The 18,666-nt window shown below is 42.5% G+C and overlaps 1 protein-coding gene across 1 annotated transcript in view; it reads left to right on the forward strand.

The window, feature by feature from the left end:
* The window catches only part of IL12RB2 (interleukin 12 receptor subunit beta 2), a 72,972-nt gene that overhangs the window by 21,975 nt on the left and 32,331 nt on the right, over nucleotides 1-18,666 (forward strand). Inside the window, exons 8-9 of the mRNA XM_060023635.1 lie at nucleotides 2,292-2,371; nucleotides 15,602-15,821. Coding sequence (XP_059879618.1) covers nucleotides 2,292-2,371; nucleotides 15,602-15,821 — 300 coding nt within the window. The remainder of the gene's footprint in view (nucleotides 1-2,291; nucleotides 2,372-15,601; nucleotides 15,822-18,666) is intronic.

Raw genomic sequence — 18,666 nt, forward strand, 5'->3', positions numbered from 1 at the left:
TGACTGAAGACATTTAGCACCATGGAACACGTCCACTGGCTTTGACATTGAGCACACCCAAGTTTCCAAATCCTGATTATGTAGTCAATGTCTGGATTATCTAGTTTGTGGAGTGTTCAGATCTTTGCTCAACACGGTGGACTGTAACGGACGAGCGGGGTCTTTGGAGACAGTGAGACCTGGGCTCGGCTCTTAGCTTTGCCATCACCAGCTCCACGCTTTTTGTAAATCACTTAACATTTGTCAACCTCCTTGTCCTCAGCTGCAAAACAGGTATAATCACATGTACCCTCTGCCTTGTGTGAGGATTAAGTGAGATCATGCATATAAAGTATCCAAAGATTACCTGGCACATGGTAGGTGGTTAATAAATGTCAGGCCCCCTTTCCTTCTGTTGCCTGTGCTTTTTTCCTTTTATGCATCTGGACTAGCAGAAAAAAAGTTCTGAGCTTGACTCCTGGCTCCCTGTAATCCTGAACGATTGAGAGCACTTTCAGAATGTCTTCTGTACACATTTCTTACTTCTAATTCCTGGCTGCAAGGGTAAATACTACCACTGGTGGGAAGAGAAGGGGAAGAAAAGAAGTGAATGTTTAGAAATAAAAAAAGGGAGACAAAGGCGAGAGAGGCAGGAAGAGGAAGTGACAAAGGAAGAGAATAGAAAGGTGTACCTGATGGAGGATATAAGTTTTATAGAGAAATCATAACCCTTCACAGAGCCAGGCAACCGCATGATGCAGAGCAAAGAGCACAGGCTATGTGATAAAACAGAGCTGTGTTCAAAGCCTGGCTTCTCCGATGATTAGTTCTGGAACCTTGATCAAGTTCCTTAACTTCTCAGTACTTCAGTTCTCAAAGGAAGAAAACACAGCAGCAAAATTTACTGAGTACTTACCATGTGTCAGCACTCTTCCGTTCATTTACATTCTCACAACAGCTCCATCTGATGTGTAGAATTACTGTCCTCATTTGACAGATGAGGAACCTGGCTTGAGGACATGGTAAACATTTGTTCAGGATCACAGAGCTGGGATTTGCCCATAGACAGTCTGGCTCTGGAGCTCACACTTTAACCACTGCACTGAAGCTAGTGCATCACGGGGCTGAGGAGGACGGGAGATGTAATTGAATGGGCCCACAAAGGGCCTGCCCATAGTATGTGCTGGGACATGTGCTCCGTCCCTGTCCTTCTTTCTCTTCTCCCCTCTCTGGCTGTTTGTCTTCTGCTCTCCAGATGGGACTTAGTTTCTGGAAATTTCCATCTGGTTAAATGGAACTTGCTGCTCCAAAAGGAACCCCAAGATAGCCTCACCCTAATATACTCTGAATGTCACTGTTACACAAGTAAAATTAGTGCAATTGAAGCCGTTTTCAGGGATTGCTTCTGCTGATTCCACCCCTGGCTGTAAATCAAAACAAATCTGACAGTGGGAGAAATAAAACTACTTGACCCATTCATACACATACACACACACACACACACACACACACACACACACACACACACACACACACTCTCTTAGACACAGGAGTTGATTATTCAGTTTCTTTTCAAGTATGTTCTATTGACTTTCTCAAATTAAATTAGGTAATATTTGACCATCGTCTTATGGATTGGTGATTATTTCTTCTATGAGTTCAGCCTGTGTTTCAGCATCAAGTAGATAATATTGCCTGGTTTTTTCATTTGCTTATTCATCATTTAACAAAGAGTAACTGGGAGTCTGTTACATTCTAAGCATTGTGCTAGGTATGAGGAGTATTAAGATGAATGAGATAGGCCTCCTTGCAAATAGATTGTCTAGTGATCATAAAACCAAATAATTATACTCCAGCATAAGTTCAGGAACGGAGATGAACACAAAGTTCATCATTTGTATTTTGTATTTTTACAGGATCAAAAAAATGTTTCCCTTATGATTTATGTTTATTTTTCTATTGAGAATTCTTTCTGCATTCCAATAAAAAAGAATTAACCAGACGTACTTTCTTTGAGTTGTTTTACTAATACACGTTTTAAGAGTAAGTTAAGAATCTAATTTCCTCGTCATTTTTTAAAATTTGTCTTCAAGGTAACCTTGTTTTTTCTGACTTCTGTAGTCAAAGATATATACATGTTCATTGTGTAACAGCAGAAAAAGGAAGATACTGGGACACAAAGAAAATTGAAATTATCCTATAATCCTACTCCCCCTGAATTATTTAATGAATAACCAATTGACTTCCAAAGTCTTCATATTGTATAGATATATATGTATATATGAAACTGTTTTTTTTCCCCTTCAAAACAGAGCCTACTGGAACATTAGATGTCTGGTACATGAGACAGCACATTGACTACAATAGACAACAGATTTCTCTTTTCTGGAAGGTAAGTTTGCAGTGTCCACTTAAAATTCAGGAGAATTATAGATTTGGGTTTTTTGTTTTGTTTTTGTTGAGGTATAATTGACATATGAAGAGAATTACATATTTGAATGATAAGTTTCAAGGCCAGAAAAAGACCTTCTGTTTCCATAGTGGCTTTGGTATGAGCCTTCAGAGTCTGTGTTGGAGCTCATTTTCTCAGCCAGATCCTCATGATGCTTGATTCTGTGTCATTTATTTTTCCCAAACAAGGGTGAGAACTCTGACTTCCTGCCTCCACACAATCACATCTTTCCCTCACCCACTTCCAGTCAGATCAAGGTTCCCTCCCATCCCCGAGCATGTCCACCCTTTGACCCCACTCAGTACACCTTCTCTTCTGATTCATACAATATGCCCAACAGTGACCATGCAACCTCACTTATTCATTTGTGGGGAAATTAAAGCTGTGGATGTTTAAGAATATGGTTTCTTGCAAATCAAAACTACAATGAGGTATCACCTCACACCAGTCAGAATGGGCATCATCAAAAAATCTACAAACAATAAACGCTGGAGAGGGTGTGGAGAAAAGGGAACCCTCTTGCACTGTTGGTGGGAATGTAAATTAATACAGCCACTATGGAAAACAGTATGGAGGTTCCTTAAAAAACTAAAAATAGAACTACCATATGACCCAGCAATCCCACTACTGTGCATATACCCTGAGAAAACCATAATTCAAAAAGAGTCATGTACCACAGTGTTCATTGCAGCTCTATTTACAATAGCCAGGACATGGAAGCAACCTAAGTGTCCATCAACAGATGAATGGATAAAGAAGATGTGGTACATATATACAATGGAATATTACTCAGCCATAAAAAGAAATGAAATTGAGTTATTTGTAGTGAGGTGGATGGACCTAGAGTCTGTCATACAGAGTGAAGTAAGTCAGAAAGAGAAAAACAAATACCATATGCTAACACATATATATGGAATCTAAAAAAAAGGTTCTGAAGAACCTAGGGGCAGGACAGGAATAAAGACGCAGATGTAGAGAATGGACTTCAGGACACAAGGAGGAGGAAGGGTAAGCTGGGACAAAATGAGAGAATGGCATGGACATATATACACTACCAAATGTAAAATAGATAGCTAGTGGGAAGCAGCTGCATAGCACAGGGAGATCAGCTCCGTGCTTTGTGACCACCTAGAGGGGTGGAGTAGGGAGGGTGGGAGGGAGACTCAAGAGGGAGGAGATATGGGGATATATGTATATGTATAGCTGATTCACTTTGTTATGAAGCAGAAACTAACACACCACTGTAAAGCAATTATACTCCAATAGCGATGTTAAAAAAAAAACCAAATGGAAAACAATATGTTTTCTATGGTCATTGAAAAGGGAAAGGATGGAAAAAAAGCTGCTCTACCTCAGGAATACTAATAATAGTAGAAAATAATAGGAATAGGAAAAGGAAGCAGCCCTTACGAATAGTAGTAAAAGAGTAGTAAACTGGACAACCTTCCAGAAAACAATGAGGCCTAATGTTATTACAAAATGTAAAAGTTTTACAGAGTACTGAAAGCTGGCATTATCGTTTCACTTAATCCTTACAAAAACTCTAAGAGGTACATACTAGAATCCCCACTAACACATGAAAACACTGAGAGTCCAAGAAAGGAGGTTCTTCTCAAAGTCACCCACCTACTAAGTGCAGAGCTGGGGCTGAAACCCATCCAGCGCTCTTTCTGCTACAGCATGACTCATCTTTGTCCCAAAAAATAACTATTTGAATTGAGCTACTGATTGGCATGTTCATAAGAAGAGGTTTTATTTCCCAAAACTTACATCCCTTTTACGACAGTTCTTCTAGTTAAGGGCAAATAAACAGTTTTGGAATTATGAAGCTGATGAGCATGAAACCAGAAGTCAGACTAATGAAGTCCTCTGGTGGGGTTAGCTGGATAGATTTTGATAATTGCAATCTTCTTCAGTTTTAAGAAATGAGCTCTTGCTCCCTCTTTCCCTTTCTCTCTCTCACACACACACACAAAATGTCTGGCATAAGAGGAGTCTACTATAAATAGCTTGGTGAGTCATAATCAAGTTCTTCCCTTCGAAACTAAAACTGCAGCTTAAAATTTATCTTAAAATAAAGCATTGTTAATAGCAAGATTATTCCTAAAGCAAGGCGTTTAGAGCAGCCATGATTTGTAAATAGTATAGAAGAACCCAGCTCAATTCCTGGCTATTGGTTTTCATTTTCAGAAGTAAGCGACTGGTTAAAACGAATATTCTTCCTCCCATAAAGATCCCTCCTCCCAAAATGTACTTTACAGTTATCTGAAAAGATACTCTGTTCTGGTCCCATTTCACTCCTCTCTACTCTAGGGTTTCTCTCGGTAGAATGAGGGTAATGAGCCTGGTACCTGCAGAGCTGACAAGGCCGTCATAGGGCCCAGTCAATGAGAAGACACAAACGCAGAAAAATCACGGGGGCCACCAAGGAAAAATTAAATGATACTGCATCATGATTTTTATCCTAACAGGGTAAGCAATGTGCCTGGTGCTATATCTGTGTATACTGTCACAGAGAGAATTTAGAACAGGCATGAGCAGGGTACCCTGAAACCAACGTCAGAGCAAAGTCAAAATAATTATTTGTTAGCCAACAGGTAATGCTTAGCAAGCTTGCGTATGCAAACTCCTCTCTGCTACTCATCTTGATCCTGTCGCTATTCCTCACGAAGCTTAGATTCTGAAATGAAGCCTTGAAATTCAAAGAGGCTTTAAAGCTCTTCTAGTCCACGCTTTCTCTCATAAACATTGCTCCCAGCCCAGCCAGGACAGACAGATATCTGGGACCTTCTGGGACAGGGAGAATCGCTTTGGAGGAAGCCCAGGCCTCGATGGCATCTCTTATTGAGAAGTTAGAAAATCTTTCCTTTTGTGGAGCCAGAATTGTGGGCCCAAGAAGGATGCTTTGGACTGGAATCGATTTGAATAAGAAACCAAAAATGTAAATACTAGAAGCTTCTATAACCTTGTGCCAGATGGTAGTCGTGACAGGGCACCTTCAAAACCTTCAGTGATGGTCCAGCCTGAGAAAGGAAAGTTGGACCCAGTCTTCAGTTTTATAGGGTCATTGCAGGATTTAGTCCTTCTCTGTCGAATCCTGGGCTTCTTCAACTGCCTCTCCACCCACCTGGGAGAGGCAATTAAACCCCAGCTGGAGTTGCTGAGATGAGCAGTCCTGCTCTGGACCCCAGAACCACGAATCCCAGACCTCTAGAGCCAAAGGGCATTTAAGCAGCATGCGGTTCTAACACTCGTTTTACAAACACGGAAACTGAGGTCTAGGGAGGGGAAGTGATTTCCCATGAGAGGATTCCATGATGTGGTGCTTGTGCTGGAAGCCTTTCCTGGGCGGAAATACTGCCCTCTGGAACCACCCCTCTCCCACTCATCCGCCTGGGGATTCCTCTTGCCCCCCTTAGGCAGGCTTGGGAGTCTCACATACAGGGCTGTGCTGTGACACAAGGAACTCATCTAAACCTCAGGCTAGAAAGAAACACTGTAGCCGGATCAAGAGCTTTGTGGTGGGGCCTCAGTCAGACCACACGGGGGAAAGGAAGCAAAGACGTGTGTGGTGGCTGATTTTTCTTTTTTCACTTTGATCAATACTGGGAAACCAGGTAAGGGGGACACCCCGCCACTGCAAAGGGGAATTTGGGGCTTTGGCACCAGAGGAAGCCCCAAGTAAAACCCCATCAGCCTGTGAACACAGAGAGAACACGTTTCTCTTGCAGATAGGGAGAAGTGAGATGACCTTTCATTTTTGTAGGATGTTTACACTAGGGGAGAACAACTTGGTGCTGAATGGGTACAGCCCCGGTGTGTGTGGAGGGAGTTGAGGATGTATGAATGTGCGTGTCTGGAGTGGTGTGTGTGCATGTGTGTTGTATATGTGAGTGAGTGCACATGTGTGTGAATGCGTGGGAGTTTTGTATGCGTGGGAGGGATGTGAGTGTGTGGGTGTGTATATGTGAGTATGGTGTGTGTGTATGGGCATGTATGTTATGCATGGATGTGTCTTAGTATAATAAAATACCATAGACTAGGGGCTTATAAATAACAGAGATCAATTTCTCACAGTCTGGAGGCTGGAAGTCCGAGATCCAGCTGCCAGCATGGTTGGGTGAGGGCCCTCTTCTGTGTCGCAGACTTCTGTTGTATCCTCACGTGGTGGAAGGGACTAGACGGCATTCTGGGGTCTCTTAGAGAGTGCTAATCCCACCCATGGGGGCTCCACCCTCAGGGCCTAATCAACTTGCAGAGGCCCCACCTCCTGACACCATCACATTAGGTGTTAAAGTCCAACATGTGAATCACCCTCCGCAGTGAGTAAGTGTGAAGGTGTGTGTGGGATACATGTGGGTATAAGTGTGGGTGTATATGTGTGGGTGTTTGAGTGTGAATGTGTATGAATGTATCTATATGCGTGTGATTTATGAAGGTGGGTGTGCGAATATGTTGAGGGTAAAGGAGACCTTTGATGTTCTGGTTCCCACATAGTTACTCATTTTCCCACACCTTGGTTTCTCCGAAAAACTCCATTTCCTCAAAAATATCCTGTACTATTTTTTGCCATAGTTGCTTTTTAAAAATTTTTTATTTTTAAATTTTTGGCCACACCACGTAGCTTGCAGGATCTTAGTTCCCCAACCAGGGATCGAACCCATGCCCCTGGCAGTGCAAGCCAGAGTCATAACCACTGGACCGCCAGGGAGGTCCCCATAGTTGCTTTTAAGAGAAAAAATACTTTCTATGTTGAAGACAAAAAGTAGAACCTAATCTATGAATCAAGCAAAAACACCTGGATGTTGTTAAAACAGTAAATGCAATAACAGGTAGAAACTGTTGCTGTGTTAGCAACAGCCTCAGTGTTGGGTTAGAGCCCTTTCAGGGGTGGGGGGAGGAGTGTCACCAATTCTTTCCCTCAGATTCCCTCTATCATCTCCTTCTGCAGAAACTTTCATACCGTTTCCTTTGCTTTGACAAAGCATTTCAATCCATGATTCCAGTACACTTTTCCTTCAGTTAATACAGCTTCTATCCTTTAAGAAGAAAGTCACCTCAAATATATATGGAGATGATGTATGAAAAGATATGACGATGGGTTAAAGCCACATTAACCTTTCCAATTTCCTCTGTAAATTTCTTCAGTGTCCTCTCACTGTCTCGATCATAGCAAGTCACAAACTTTCTGAAATGGTGGTTTGGGCCACGGGTCTGGAAGAGAAATACCTGTGTGCAGATGGAGCTGAATTCACTCCTTCATTCACTCACTCATTCATTTATTCATTCAAGCAAACACATACATGAAAACCCCTCTAGGCCTAGAGCCCGTGCTGCATGTGGGGATATGGAAGTGAACAAGCCAGGTCCAGGCTCCATGCCCTTGAGCTCACAGTCCAGCAGGAGGACAGAAATAGCAAGGAGGTGGTGAGGGCCCTCAGGTTCAAGGAGGGGTTCAAGGTTCGGCTGGGGAGGATGATGGCCAGGCAGGGGAAGGAGTGAGGAGTCAGAGAGGACCTTTCAGAATGTAATACTGCAGATTTCAGCATCGTCCATTCTCCATGCAGCTGACTAACTTTGTGAACCATAGAACAAAGTGGAGCTCAGGCAATGAGCGAGTCACTGCAGTTAAAAGATGGAGCATCAGAAGGACAAAGGGCATAGGAGAGTCTACACATCGAAAGATAGGCCTGACAGTCAGAATCCCACGTGAGTTTCTGCTTTTTAGTTTCTTAATTGGTTGGAAGGATTTCGAGGTGTGGGTAAAGTGAGTCCACAGTCGAGTTGCTGAGGGTTAAATAGGGTGAAGTTTTTGTTTGTTAGCTTGTTTTTTTAAACAATTTTAAGGATAAAATCTTTTGGAATAGTTTAAATCTTTAGAAAATATCACGTATAAACTGCCCCTTAAATTGTTAGTATTGATTCTGTCCAGGTGTTATTAAAGTTTTCTGACCCTAAAAAAAAAAGAGAAGTTAATACTGGAGCTCCCCAGAAGAACAAGTTAGTCAGGACAAGGATGGGAGAACATTTGACAGGAGAACCCCTGGGGACATGACTTCGGCTTGAAGGATCACATTAGTGAAGTGCTATCCCATAGAAATATAAAGCAGGCCACGGATGCAAGCCACATGCATAATTTAAAACTTTCTTGTAGGGCTTCCCTGGTGGCGCAGTGGTTGGGAGTCCGCCTGCCCATGTGGGGGACGCGGGTTCGTGCCCCGGTTCCTGGAAGATCCCACATGCTGCGGAGTGGCTGGGCCCGTGAGCCATGGCCGCTGAGCCTGTGCTCTGCAACGGGAGGGGCCACAGCGGTGAGAGGCCCGCGAACAGCAAAAAAAAAAAAGAAAAAATAACTTTCTTGTAGCCACATTTTAGAAAGTAAAAAGAAACAGGCGGACGATTTTAATAATATATTTTACTTGCAGATATATTTGGAATGTTATCATTTCAACATGTAATTGATTTTAAAAATATGAATGAGCTATTTTACATTCTTTTTTTCCTACTATGTCTTTGACAACTGGTGTGTCTACTAAGTGCCAGTATGGCACAGTGGCCAGGGGCTCACCCTCCAGATAGCAGCCCGTCTCAGGTCAGGAGAGCCCCGTTTTGAAGGCTGCAGAGCTCCCTCCTGTAGTGGCCAACAACCAGTGTCCTGAGCCTTAACAAGCAAGATAGAAGAGAGATAGGGAATCTTTTGGTTCCAAAGGTGGGGAAAAAACTGGGTGTTTTATATTCACTTGTTCAATGAAGTAATTCATTTGGATAAACAGCTACCCTCGAACCATAGAAGTCAAGAAGAAAGAGAAAAGAGCCAGCCCCGTACACCAGTTTACAGCACAGCCTCAGACTGTTGAGACCAGAAGCGGCTTATTCAGTACATTACTTGGTCTCTTTCTCCCTGTCTTTGTCTTTGGTGAAAGAAGAATATTCCAACCTGTATCACATTGCACTGAAGGGATGAATTCTTTGGCCTCCTCATATGAAAGGGATTCAGTAAAAGTAGACAGTATTATTTGTAACCTGGTTTATATTGATGGAGGACAAAGGTCTATTGTAAATCCCCAGGGAAGATTGGCTTCCAGGAGCCTGAGGCCCTTATATAATTATAGGAGGTATCCAACCTCAGAATCAATGTTTAAATACAAAAGCAGCAGATGGGAAGATTAGTTTTGCTGCAGTATTCAACTCTCTCTCCTTCCCTTTCCCAACCCTGTCTCATCACAGGCTGGCACAGCATTTCTGGAGATATTTTCAGACAGAACAGGTTGCTTTCCCTTGCTTACTAGTCACACATACTGTACCAGATGCAATGCAGGGAATTTGGGTTGGATAGCAGAATGTGGTCAGTGACAAAGATAAGAGTAAGTAGCAGAGAATTAACAGAAGATAGAAAACAGAGATGGAAGGGGAGTTAAAGCTTTGCTCTTAAAAAGTTTCCATTATTTTGCTGTTTTCTAGCTGTAAAACAAGATAGACATCATTATGCCCGGGTAACGACCAGGAGGTATGACTATCAATTAAATCAGTTCAGAGTAGCGGAACACCTGGGGGATGCCTACTACGTGCCAGCATGCCAGCAGTTAAGACTTCATTCTCCAGATAGAGCAGCTGTGCTAGCTGGGTTCAAGCTCCAGCTTTACCACTTACTTTGTGTTCCTGAGCAAGGCGCTTAAACTCTCTGTGCCTTACTTGCCTCATGAGTACCGTGCAGATAATAAAAGTATATATAACATGAGGTTGGTATGAAAATAAGAATTGTGAAAAGTGTTTGCCAGGTCATTCTTAGGAGGCGGACACTGGTCATGACACTGAGGATGCAAAGACAAACTGACAGGCTAGTGGGGAGATAGGTCCACAGATGGAAATTTCCAGTACAGTGATTTTTAAAACTTCCAGGTGAGGATTGTCTTCACTTTGGACTGGGGTTGCTGAAGGCAGTCATAAGTTCTGAAGTCAAGGTACCCAGACTTAAACCCACAAATTGCATATACTTTGTAATCAACTGTATGGCACTGGTGAAACTTCCATAGAGAGCTGTGGTATAAGCCAGGTCAAGATTAATAGAAGAACCATATAAGTATGATGGGAAAAGTGCCAATTATGATGATTTTTATATGAGTTAAGTGAGAGTAGGGTACCCACCAAGTGTGGGTACCATAGAGAGCTGTGGTATAAGCCAGGTCAAGATTAATAGAAGAACCATATAAGTATGATGGGAAAAGTGCCAATTATGATGATTTTTATATGAGTTAAGTGAGAGTAGGGTACCCACCAAGTGTCTTCATATCTCTCATGCACCAAACACTCTTTTGAAACAGTTTACTGCCCTTAGCTCATTGAATCCTCCAATAAGCCTATGCTGGATATAGAATTATCCTCATTTTACAGATGAGGAAATTGAGGCTCAGAGAGGTGAAATAACTTGCCCAAGGTCATGTGGCTGCTAGGTGGTGGAGCAGAAAAGCAAAAGATCTTCCCGAATAACAAGAACCAAGTCAGCAGTGTTCCAAAACCAAAAAAAAACCAAAAAAATCTTCACAGATAAAGCTGTGACTAATAAGTATTCAAACTGCCCAGCTTTCCAACGGGTCTTGATTACAGACTCTCTTCTCTGATACAGGCTAAGCTCTAACAGTTATTTTAAAGTTATTATTTGCATCAGGGGAAGTTCAGAAGTAAAATATTACTTTATTGTAAGTACAGTAGTTTTTTCGAAGTCTTAAGAGGAAATGATTTATCAATTCACAGAAACACCTTTCCTATAATATACTTCAAAACACAAACGGGGCACACATTCACAAATGTATCAGACTTTGTCCTTTCTTGGATTACATTCACCAAGTTATTTTTGACGCTGAAAGCCTTTTCAGGCAGCAGAATTCTTATAATGGTTTATGAGGGAGCTGTTCACTCTTTGCTTCTCAGACAAAGCGAAGTCAGAAAGGCTACGCTCACTAAGTTTAGATCATTTTCCACAGGGCAGAGCAGAAAGAAGACTGAAGGGAGAGAGGCAGTGGACAGCTTTTCCTTTTTAGTGTATTCTTACCAGTAGGAGAGGGTGACAACAACAGTAGGACCACTGGCTTGAAACCCACTCTCAGCACTGCCCAAGAAGGGGCAGGAAGTACCCTGTCTTTGAGATGCTCCTAGGGACCCCAGACTCCGTCTGGATATCGCCCTCCTCTCTCATATCCACCAGGGGGCGCACTAAAATCTCGCATTACTTTTCTGTAGGGAGTTTTTTTTTTTTTTTTAAAGTTTGTGTTTTTTGTTTGTTTATTTATTTATTTATTTTTTTGGCTGCATTGGGTCTTCGTGGCTGTGCACAGGCTTTCTCTAGTTGCATTGAGCGGGGGCTACTCTCCGTTGTGGTGCGCTGGCCTCTCACTGCAGTGGCCTCCCTTGCTGCGGAGCACGGGCCCCAGGCACGCGGGCTTCAGTAGTTGTGGCACGTGGGCTCAGTAGTTGTGGCTCGCAGGCTCTAGAGCACAGGCTCAGCAGTTGTGGCTCACGGGCCCAGCCGCTCCGCGGCATGTGGGATCCTCCCGGACCAGGGCTCGCACCCACGTCCCCTGCACTGGCAGGCGGACTCCCAACCACGGCGCCACCAGGGAAGTCCCGGGAGTTTTTTTTTAATTAATTTTTTTTTTTTTTTTTTTTTTTTTTTTGCGGTACGCGGGCCTCTCACTGCTGTGGCCTCTCCCGTTACGGAGCACAGGCTCCGGACGCTCAGGCCCAGTGGCCATGGCTCACGGGCCCAGCCGCTCCGCGGCATGTGGGATCTTTCCGGACCGGGGCACGAACCCGTGTCCCCTACATCGGCAGGCGGACTCTCAACCACTGCGCCACCAGGGAAGCCCTAATTAATTTTTTTTAACATCTTTATTGGAGTATAATTGCTTTACAATGGTGTGTTAGTTTCTGCTTTATAACAAAGTGAATCAGCTATGCACATATGTTCCCATATCTCTTCCCTCTTGCATCTCCCTCCCTCCCACCCTCCCTATCCCACCCCTCTAGGTGGTCACAAAGCACCGAGCTGATCTCCCTGTGCTATGTGGCTGCTTCCCACTAGCTATCTATTTCACGTTTGGTAGTGTATATATGTCCATGCCAGTCTCTCACTTCGTCCCAGCTTACTGTTCCCCTCTCCGTGTCCTCAAGTCCGTTCTCTAAGTCTGCGTCTTTATTCCTGTCCTGCCCCTAGGTTCTTCAGAACTTTTTTTTTTTTTTTTAGATTTGTAGGGACTTCTTGAGTCAGTTTCTTAACCTCTCTAAGCTTTAGCACCCTCATCAGAATGAGGAGTTATAAGGAATAAATATGACAGGATGTAGAGCTTCTGACTCATGGTATGGCCCAATAAATGATAGATTCCCCCTTCTCACCCACCCAAATAAACAAACACTAGAGTAAAAATAAATTTATCTGAGAAGACCCAGCTGGCTCCTCAGGCCAAGGTTTTTCTCGGTTCAGAGCTTCTCTCCTTCTGACTCAGGGCTCGTTGGCTCTGGAAAAAAAGAATTCTGGATCTCCACTCTCCCCAAATTGCTGACCTCATGCCCACTGTTGATGTTCCAGTTGCTTTGCAACTCTGGGCCAGAAGGGTGAATGGGGATCCAACTATGCAACATGGCGCTCGTACTCACCAGTTCATTGTCTCACGCTTGCCGTTAGAGGGAGCAGTGAGTCAGAGTGGAGGGGTCATGAATCCAGAAGTCAGGAGCCCTGGATTCCACTCTCAGCCCCTCTATCTGTCCCTTGAGTGGCCTTAAGCAAGTCATCTCTTGTCCCCAGGGCTTAGTTTCCCCGTTGATAAAATGAAACACTGAATTCATTGTTAATCTGTAGAACCCCTTCCTGTTCTGTTGTTCTGGGATGATAGTCCATTCCGTCAGGGCCACGTGTCATCAAGGGGTAATGCATTATATACCTGATTCGCAAACTTGATGTTACTGGGTTTTTTTTAACCAACCTAATCACACTCTTTTTAGTTGCTTCAGGAGACTGAGTGCCCCTCCAGCTAAATACCTGTTTTCCCACTGGCTCATTGAACTCATTGAATCTTTTATTCTATGGACCCTGCTGGACAAGTTAGACCCATTTTCCAGTTTGGTTAAGGAGACCAGTTATCTGAGAGATGTTTACAGCCAAACTGGAGCTTGACATTTTATACAAGCATAACTCAAGGGATACCATATTTATTTGTCTAACTCCTTGGCTCCATCCTCACCTTCTCACTGATATTTGCAACTCAAAACTAATGCAAGGTGGGTCCAAGCCCTTCCCTGCCCTCTGGGAACATTTACTCATCTTTCCAACCCACACCTCTGTTTACTACGTCACTGGGATCAGCTGGATTTCCACAGCGGTCTCTAGGTAGGTTCATTGGATCCAAGAGGACTTGACGTTTCCTCCCTTCTGTCAGCACTCTACTGCTGGATTGCTGAGGTGTCTGTGAACAATAATGAGCGCGTGGTAATGCAGGCTGTTTCCCTATTGCCCCTTGGGCAAAAGAATGGGGAGCTTTGTGAGCCCATTTAACTCTTGGGGAGTGCCTTTGGGTGGGGTGCCTGGGATGGGGGTGACAGTCCTCCCTCTGGAGCTGCACAAGGGACAGGGAGGGAAGAATGGAGTGAGAGAGAGCTGAGGGAATGGTCTTCCCTAGCCAGCTTTTGCTTTAATTTATCTTGTTTTTTCTCCTATGACAAAGGGCATGTTTATTAATAACAGTTCAGAACATCACAATGTCAAAAGCACTCACTTGTTTTAATCCACACAATGGGCCTATGAGATCAGCTGATGGACGTTTGCAGCGCTAACTTTCTTGGTTCTTGCCAGGACACAGGATGTCTTCTAGGGAACGGCTGAACGTGCGCCCAAAAATGCCCCCAACAACATGGCATTCACCCAGTGTGTTGACCATGGTTTATGACCCAGTCTTGGGCCTTGTGGATCCAGAAGGGTACCTAGGGCATGATCTGCATTATTCAAGCTCCTAGAGCCTGAAATATAAAAAGCTGGATGTTCATGCATTAATTTATAGTGAGAATTGCAGCTGTTGGGCCAACCAGAAGGCTTGAGTCAGCAGATAGGAGCATCCTCTCCCAGCGTGCTAATTATTTCAGAAGCCAAATTATAATCAGAAGGCCAATTTTTTCACTTTAAGTGAAAAATACAAATTTTAAGTGAACCAGATGTTCACGTTAGCCCAGGCTCTCCTGACAGATAAATGACGATAAATGACATAGGAAACCAAATTATTAAAAGATTGCTTAGGGAGCAGAGAACCAGAGAAAGGGGCATTTGCCAACCCTAAGGTGTGTCTTTCAGCGGCTTGAGGCCACCCCACACCCCATGGAAGGAAGAGTCTTGTCAAGAAAACTGTGATGCTTAAGTCTGGTGAGCAATGCCTTTCTCTCCCTGCACTAGGCATGGACAGGCACTGCCAGCACAGGCCTTGGCAACTCCCCATTTCCAATGCTTCTGTTTCCCATGGTCCTTGTCCAAACAGGGTTGCAGTACAAATAATTAGTTTTCTGCTTACTTTCTGGGATTGTTCCCAAGCCGTCTCAATTGGAATTCTTGCAGTTCCAAAACTTGTTAGTCACACATTTATAAACAGTGTCTTAGTTTCCTAGCACAGATGGCTAATCCAATTCACTAAGTATGGATTTTACTAGTTTAGCTCTTAGAAAGCTTGTTTTTGATTTCAGGAGCAGCATTGCACTTTCTATGTAAAAATATATACGTGTGTGTGTTTCACAAATTTGGAAATGGAGACTCAGAGGGTCTGAATGCCTTGCCCAGGGTCACACAGCTGGTGATTGGTAGAGCTGGAACTCAAACCCAGATCTTCTGAGTCCAGATCCCTCACTTGTTCCATTGAATGTAATTGAGTTTTCTCCTATTAGGAAGTGTCACTTTGAAGCAAGAAAGGAAAATCAATATGTTTTTAAGAATTAGCTTTAAAAAATGTTAACTGATTTTTTTTCTAAGTGGCAGGGCTGGGTGGAGACATGAAAGTGTGCAGTGGAGGAGATGAGAAGATGTAAATAAAAAGGTCACTCCAGTGTAGCCATCTGCTGCTGGTAGTCATGAGGTCCTAGCATAGAGCATCCAGTGACCTTGTCTGAGAGTACATAGTAAGGAGATGTGTTTTGTTGCAGAATCTGAGTCTATCAGAGGCAAAAGGAAAAATCCTCCACTATCGAGTGACCTTGCAGGAGGTAGCAGGGGGGAAAGCCACACTACAGAACATCACAGAACACACCTCCTGGACCTGGGTCATTCCCAGAACTGGGAACTGGGCTGTATCCGTGTCTGCAGCTAACTCGAAAGGCAGTTCCTTGCCCACTCATATTAACATAACGGACCTGTGTGGGGCAGGTAAGTACCAAATTTTCTTTAATATTACTTGAAGGAAATTGTTTTACTAATCTCTTATCTCCCTCAGGTCCAGCTCAGGGCCTGGTATGAGTAACACAGGAGTTTAGAATTTGGAGTCAACAGCCTTCAGAGGCCGTCTGAAATTTCCATTTAGCCAGTGAGTGTCCTTGGACAAGTGACTTAACACCTCTGAGCTTCAATTTCCCCCTCTCTAAACTAGGGATTTTATTACCTGAATTACAAGTCATTGTGAGATTAAATACAGAGACTAATACGTAGCAGGTGCTTAATAAATACTAGTCAAGGAAATATTCATTACATTAAATTGAACGCTCTTATCTGGCTCATTTTTCCAGAAGCAAGAATAATATGTGTTGTCAAGTTCTAGAAAAACCATACCTATAGTCAAAGTATGTTTTAAAACCAATAGTCTTAAAATGAAATTCTGGCTGTTATGGAACTATAGTACAATGTTGCTATAATACAGCTCTTTATTACACAAATTTAGATATGTATCCAATTATCTACACTGAAAACCTCCCAACTAGCTATACACATTTTATAGTTGCATCCCCTGAAAACTAACTTAGGATGTAAGCCCGTAATTCATCAAAAAAAAATAGATATTAAAGCTATTTCTCAAGATCTGTATAATAAAAGTATTTCAAGTCAAGATCATTGGCCTAACTTTTTCAAAAAATGCCTGATAGAATAAAACTCTATAATTAGATCCTTCCTTAAAATTCAGTGTAACAGTTTATCCACATGGGGGTCTAGCAATTATCATTTTGAAGAAGCTTCTACCAAAAATGATTATCTTATAGACACTGTCGAACCTTGGTTATATGTCATTTCAGTCGTACATCTGTAAATGTAGAGGTAATATAGTAGATAAAAATACAAATAAATATTGATATAACCTTGGGTTGGCATATGAGTTAGGAATCGCTCTTAGGAGTAAGAGTTGCTCTTACCAAAGGCCTGACTACAGTGACTTATTTATTCTCTTGTATAAAAGAAATTTGGAGGTAGACAGCCCAGGGTTAGTGTGACAGCTTCATAACATTGTGAGGACTCCAGGCTCCTTCCTTCCGTACCCACTGCCAAGTTGACTTCCATCCACAAGATGGAAGTGGTCCAGGATGGCTGCTGGAGCTCTAGCTGTTTCCTTCTAGGCAACAGAAAAGAAGAAGGGAGAAGCCTCAACTCTCCCTCTTCAGGAGTTTTGCCCCAGGTCACACAACAACCCTTGCAGTCATTGACCCTAACTGGTCACCTGATCACACCCAACTGCAAAGGAGGCTCAGAAATACATTGTTCCCTTGCTAAAGAAGCTGAGGAGAGAGTATTTGGTAGGTAACTGGTAATCTCTGCCTCATGTGGGGAAGGCATGAAACCTGAAGGAAAAGATGGATTAACGATAGGGAAAAAAATCTCAAACTTTATGCATAGTAAAGTAAAAAATTTTAAAACACCATAAATAAGGCTTTAAAATGCAAAGAGCAATTTAAGAAAAGTGTATGCTACATTTTTGGTGAAAAGAGGATTGATTATCTGTATATATAAGTTTTCAAATAATACGAGATCATGGGATATGAACAGGCTACTCAAAACATAAATATAAAATAAAAGTAATAATAAAGATATGAAATTTTTAGCCTAGTTAGCAATCAATGAGATGCAAATTTTGAAAAAACATGAGAAATCAAACCAGACCGAGAAAGAGTAAGTAGAATTAGCATAACCTATATTGGTGAGAGTGTGGGGAAAATATACCCTTGTATACTGCTGGCAGGTGTGTAAATTGGTACAACTTTCTTAAGAGAAAGTTGGCAGTTGGTAACACCAACAAACTTTAAATATGAACATATCTTTCGATCAAGAAATTTTGCCATTAGAAATGTGTCCTCGGGACTTCCCTGGTGGCGCAGTGGTTAAGAATCCACCCGCCAATGCAGGGGACACGGGTTCAAGCCCTGGTCCAGCAAGATCCCACATGCTGCGGAGCAACTAAACCTGTGCACCACAACTACCAAGCCTGCGTTCTAGAGCCCTCGAGCCACAACTACTGAGCCTGTGTGCCACAACTACTGAAGCCCACGTGCCTAGAGCCTGTGCTCTGCAACAAGAGAAGCCACCCCAATGAGAAGACAGTGCACCTCAATGAAGAGTAGCCCCCACTCAATGCACCTAGAGAAAGCCCATGCACAGCAATAAAAACCCAATGCAACAACAACAACAACAAAAGAAATGTATCCTAGCGAATAATAAGGCATGAGCTTAAAAAAATGTAAGCACAAAAATGTTTGTTGAAATGTTTTTGAAATAATGAAACACCTCAATAATGAAACACCTCAAAGCCTAAATATTTAATAATAGAGGATGGATTGGTTAAATATGTCATGACCCTCACCCACCTTAATCCCACTCCAGCATTAAAGTGATATTGTAGCTATGTTTTTATTAGCATGGAAATATGCACATAATAAGTGAAAAAGTAGGCTTTCAAAAGTATACATGGTATGATGTCATTTAAAAAATATATTTACACAAATACACATTTTAACATAGTAAAAAAAAAATCTAGGAGAATGTACATGGAAATATTAACAGAAACCATATCTACAATATGGTATTACAGGTGATTTTTATATTTAAATTTTTTTTCTTCAATGAATAAGTACTATGTATATAAGTTTTAAAGGGAATTCTGTTGGGGGGAAATTGAGATCTTACCACTGTTTAGTATCCTGCTCTTGTTAAGATGTAGTATGTCAAAATACGTTACTTCTTTAAACCTCACTGCAGATGGGTCTTGAGGATATAAGCTTCTTGAAGTTTCTGG

The sequence above is a fragment of the Delphinus delphis genome, chromosome 1, assembly GCF_949987515.2.
Source record: "Delphinus delphis chromosome 1, mDelDel1.2, whole genome shotgun sequence".
NCBI lineage: Eukaryota > Metazoa > Chordata > Mammalia > Artiodactyla > Delphinidae > Delphinus > Delphinus delphis.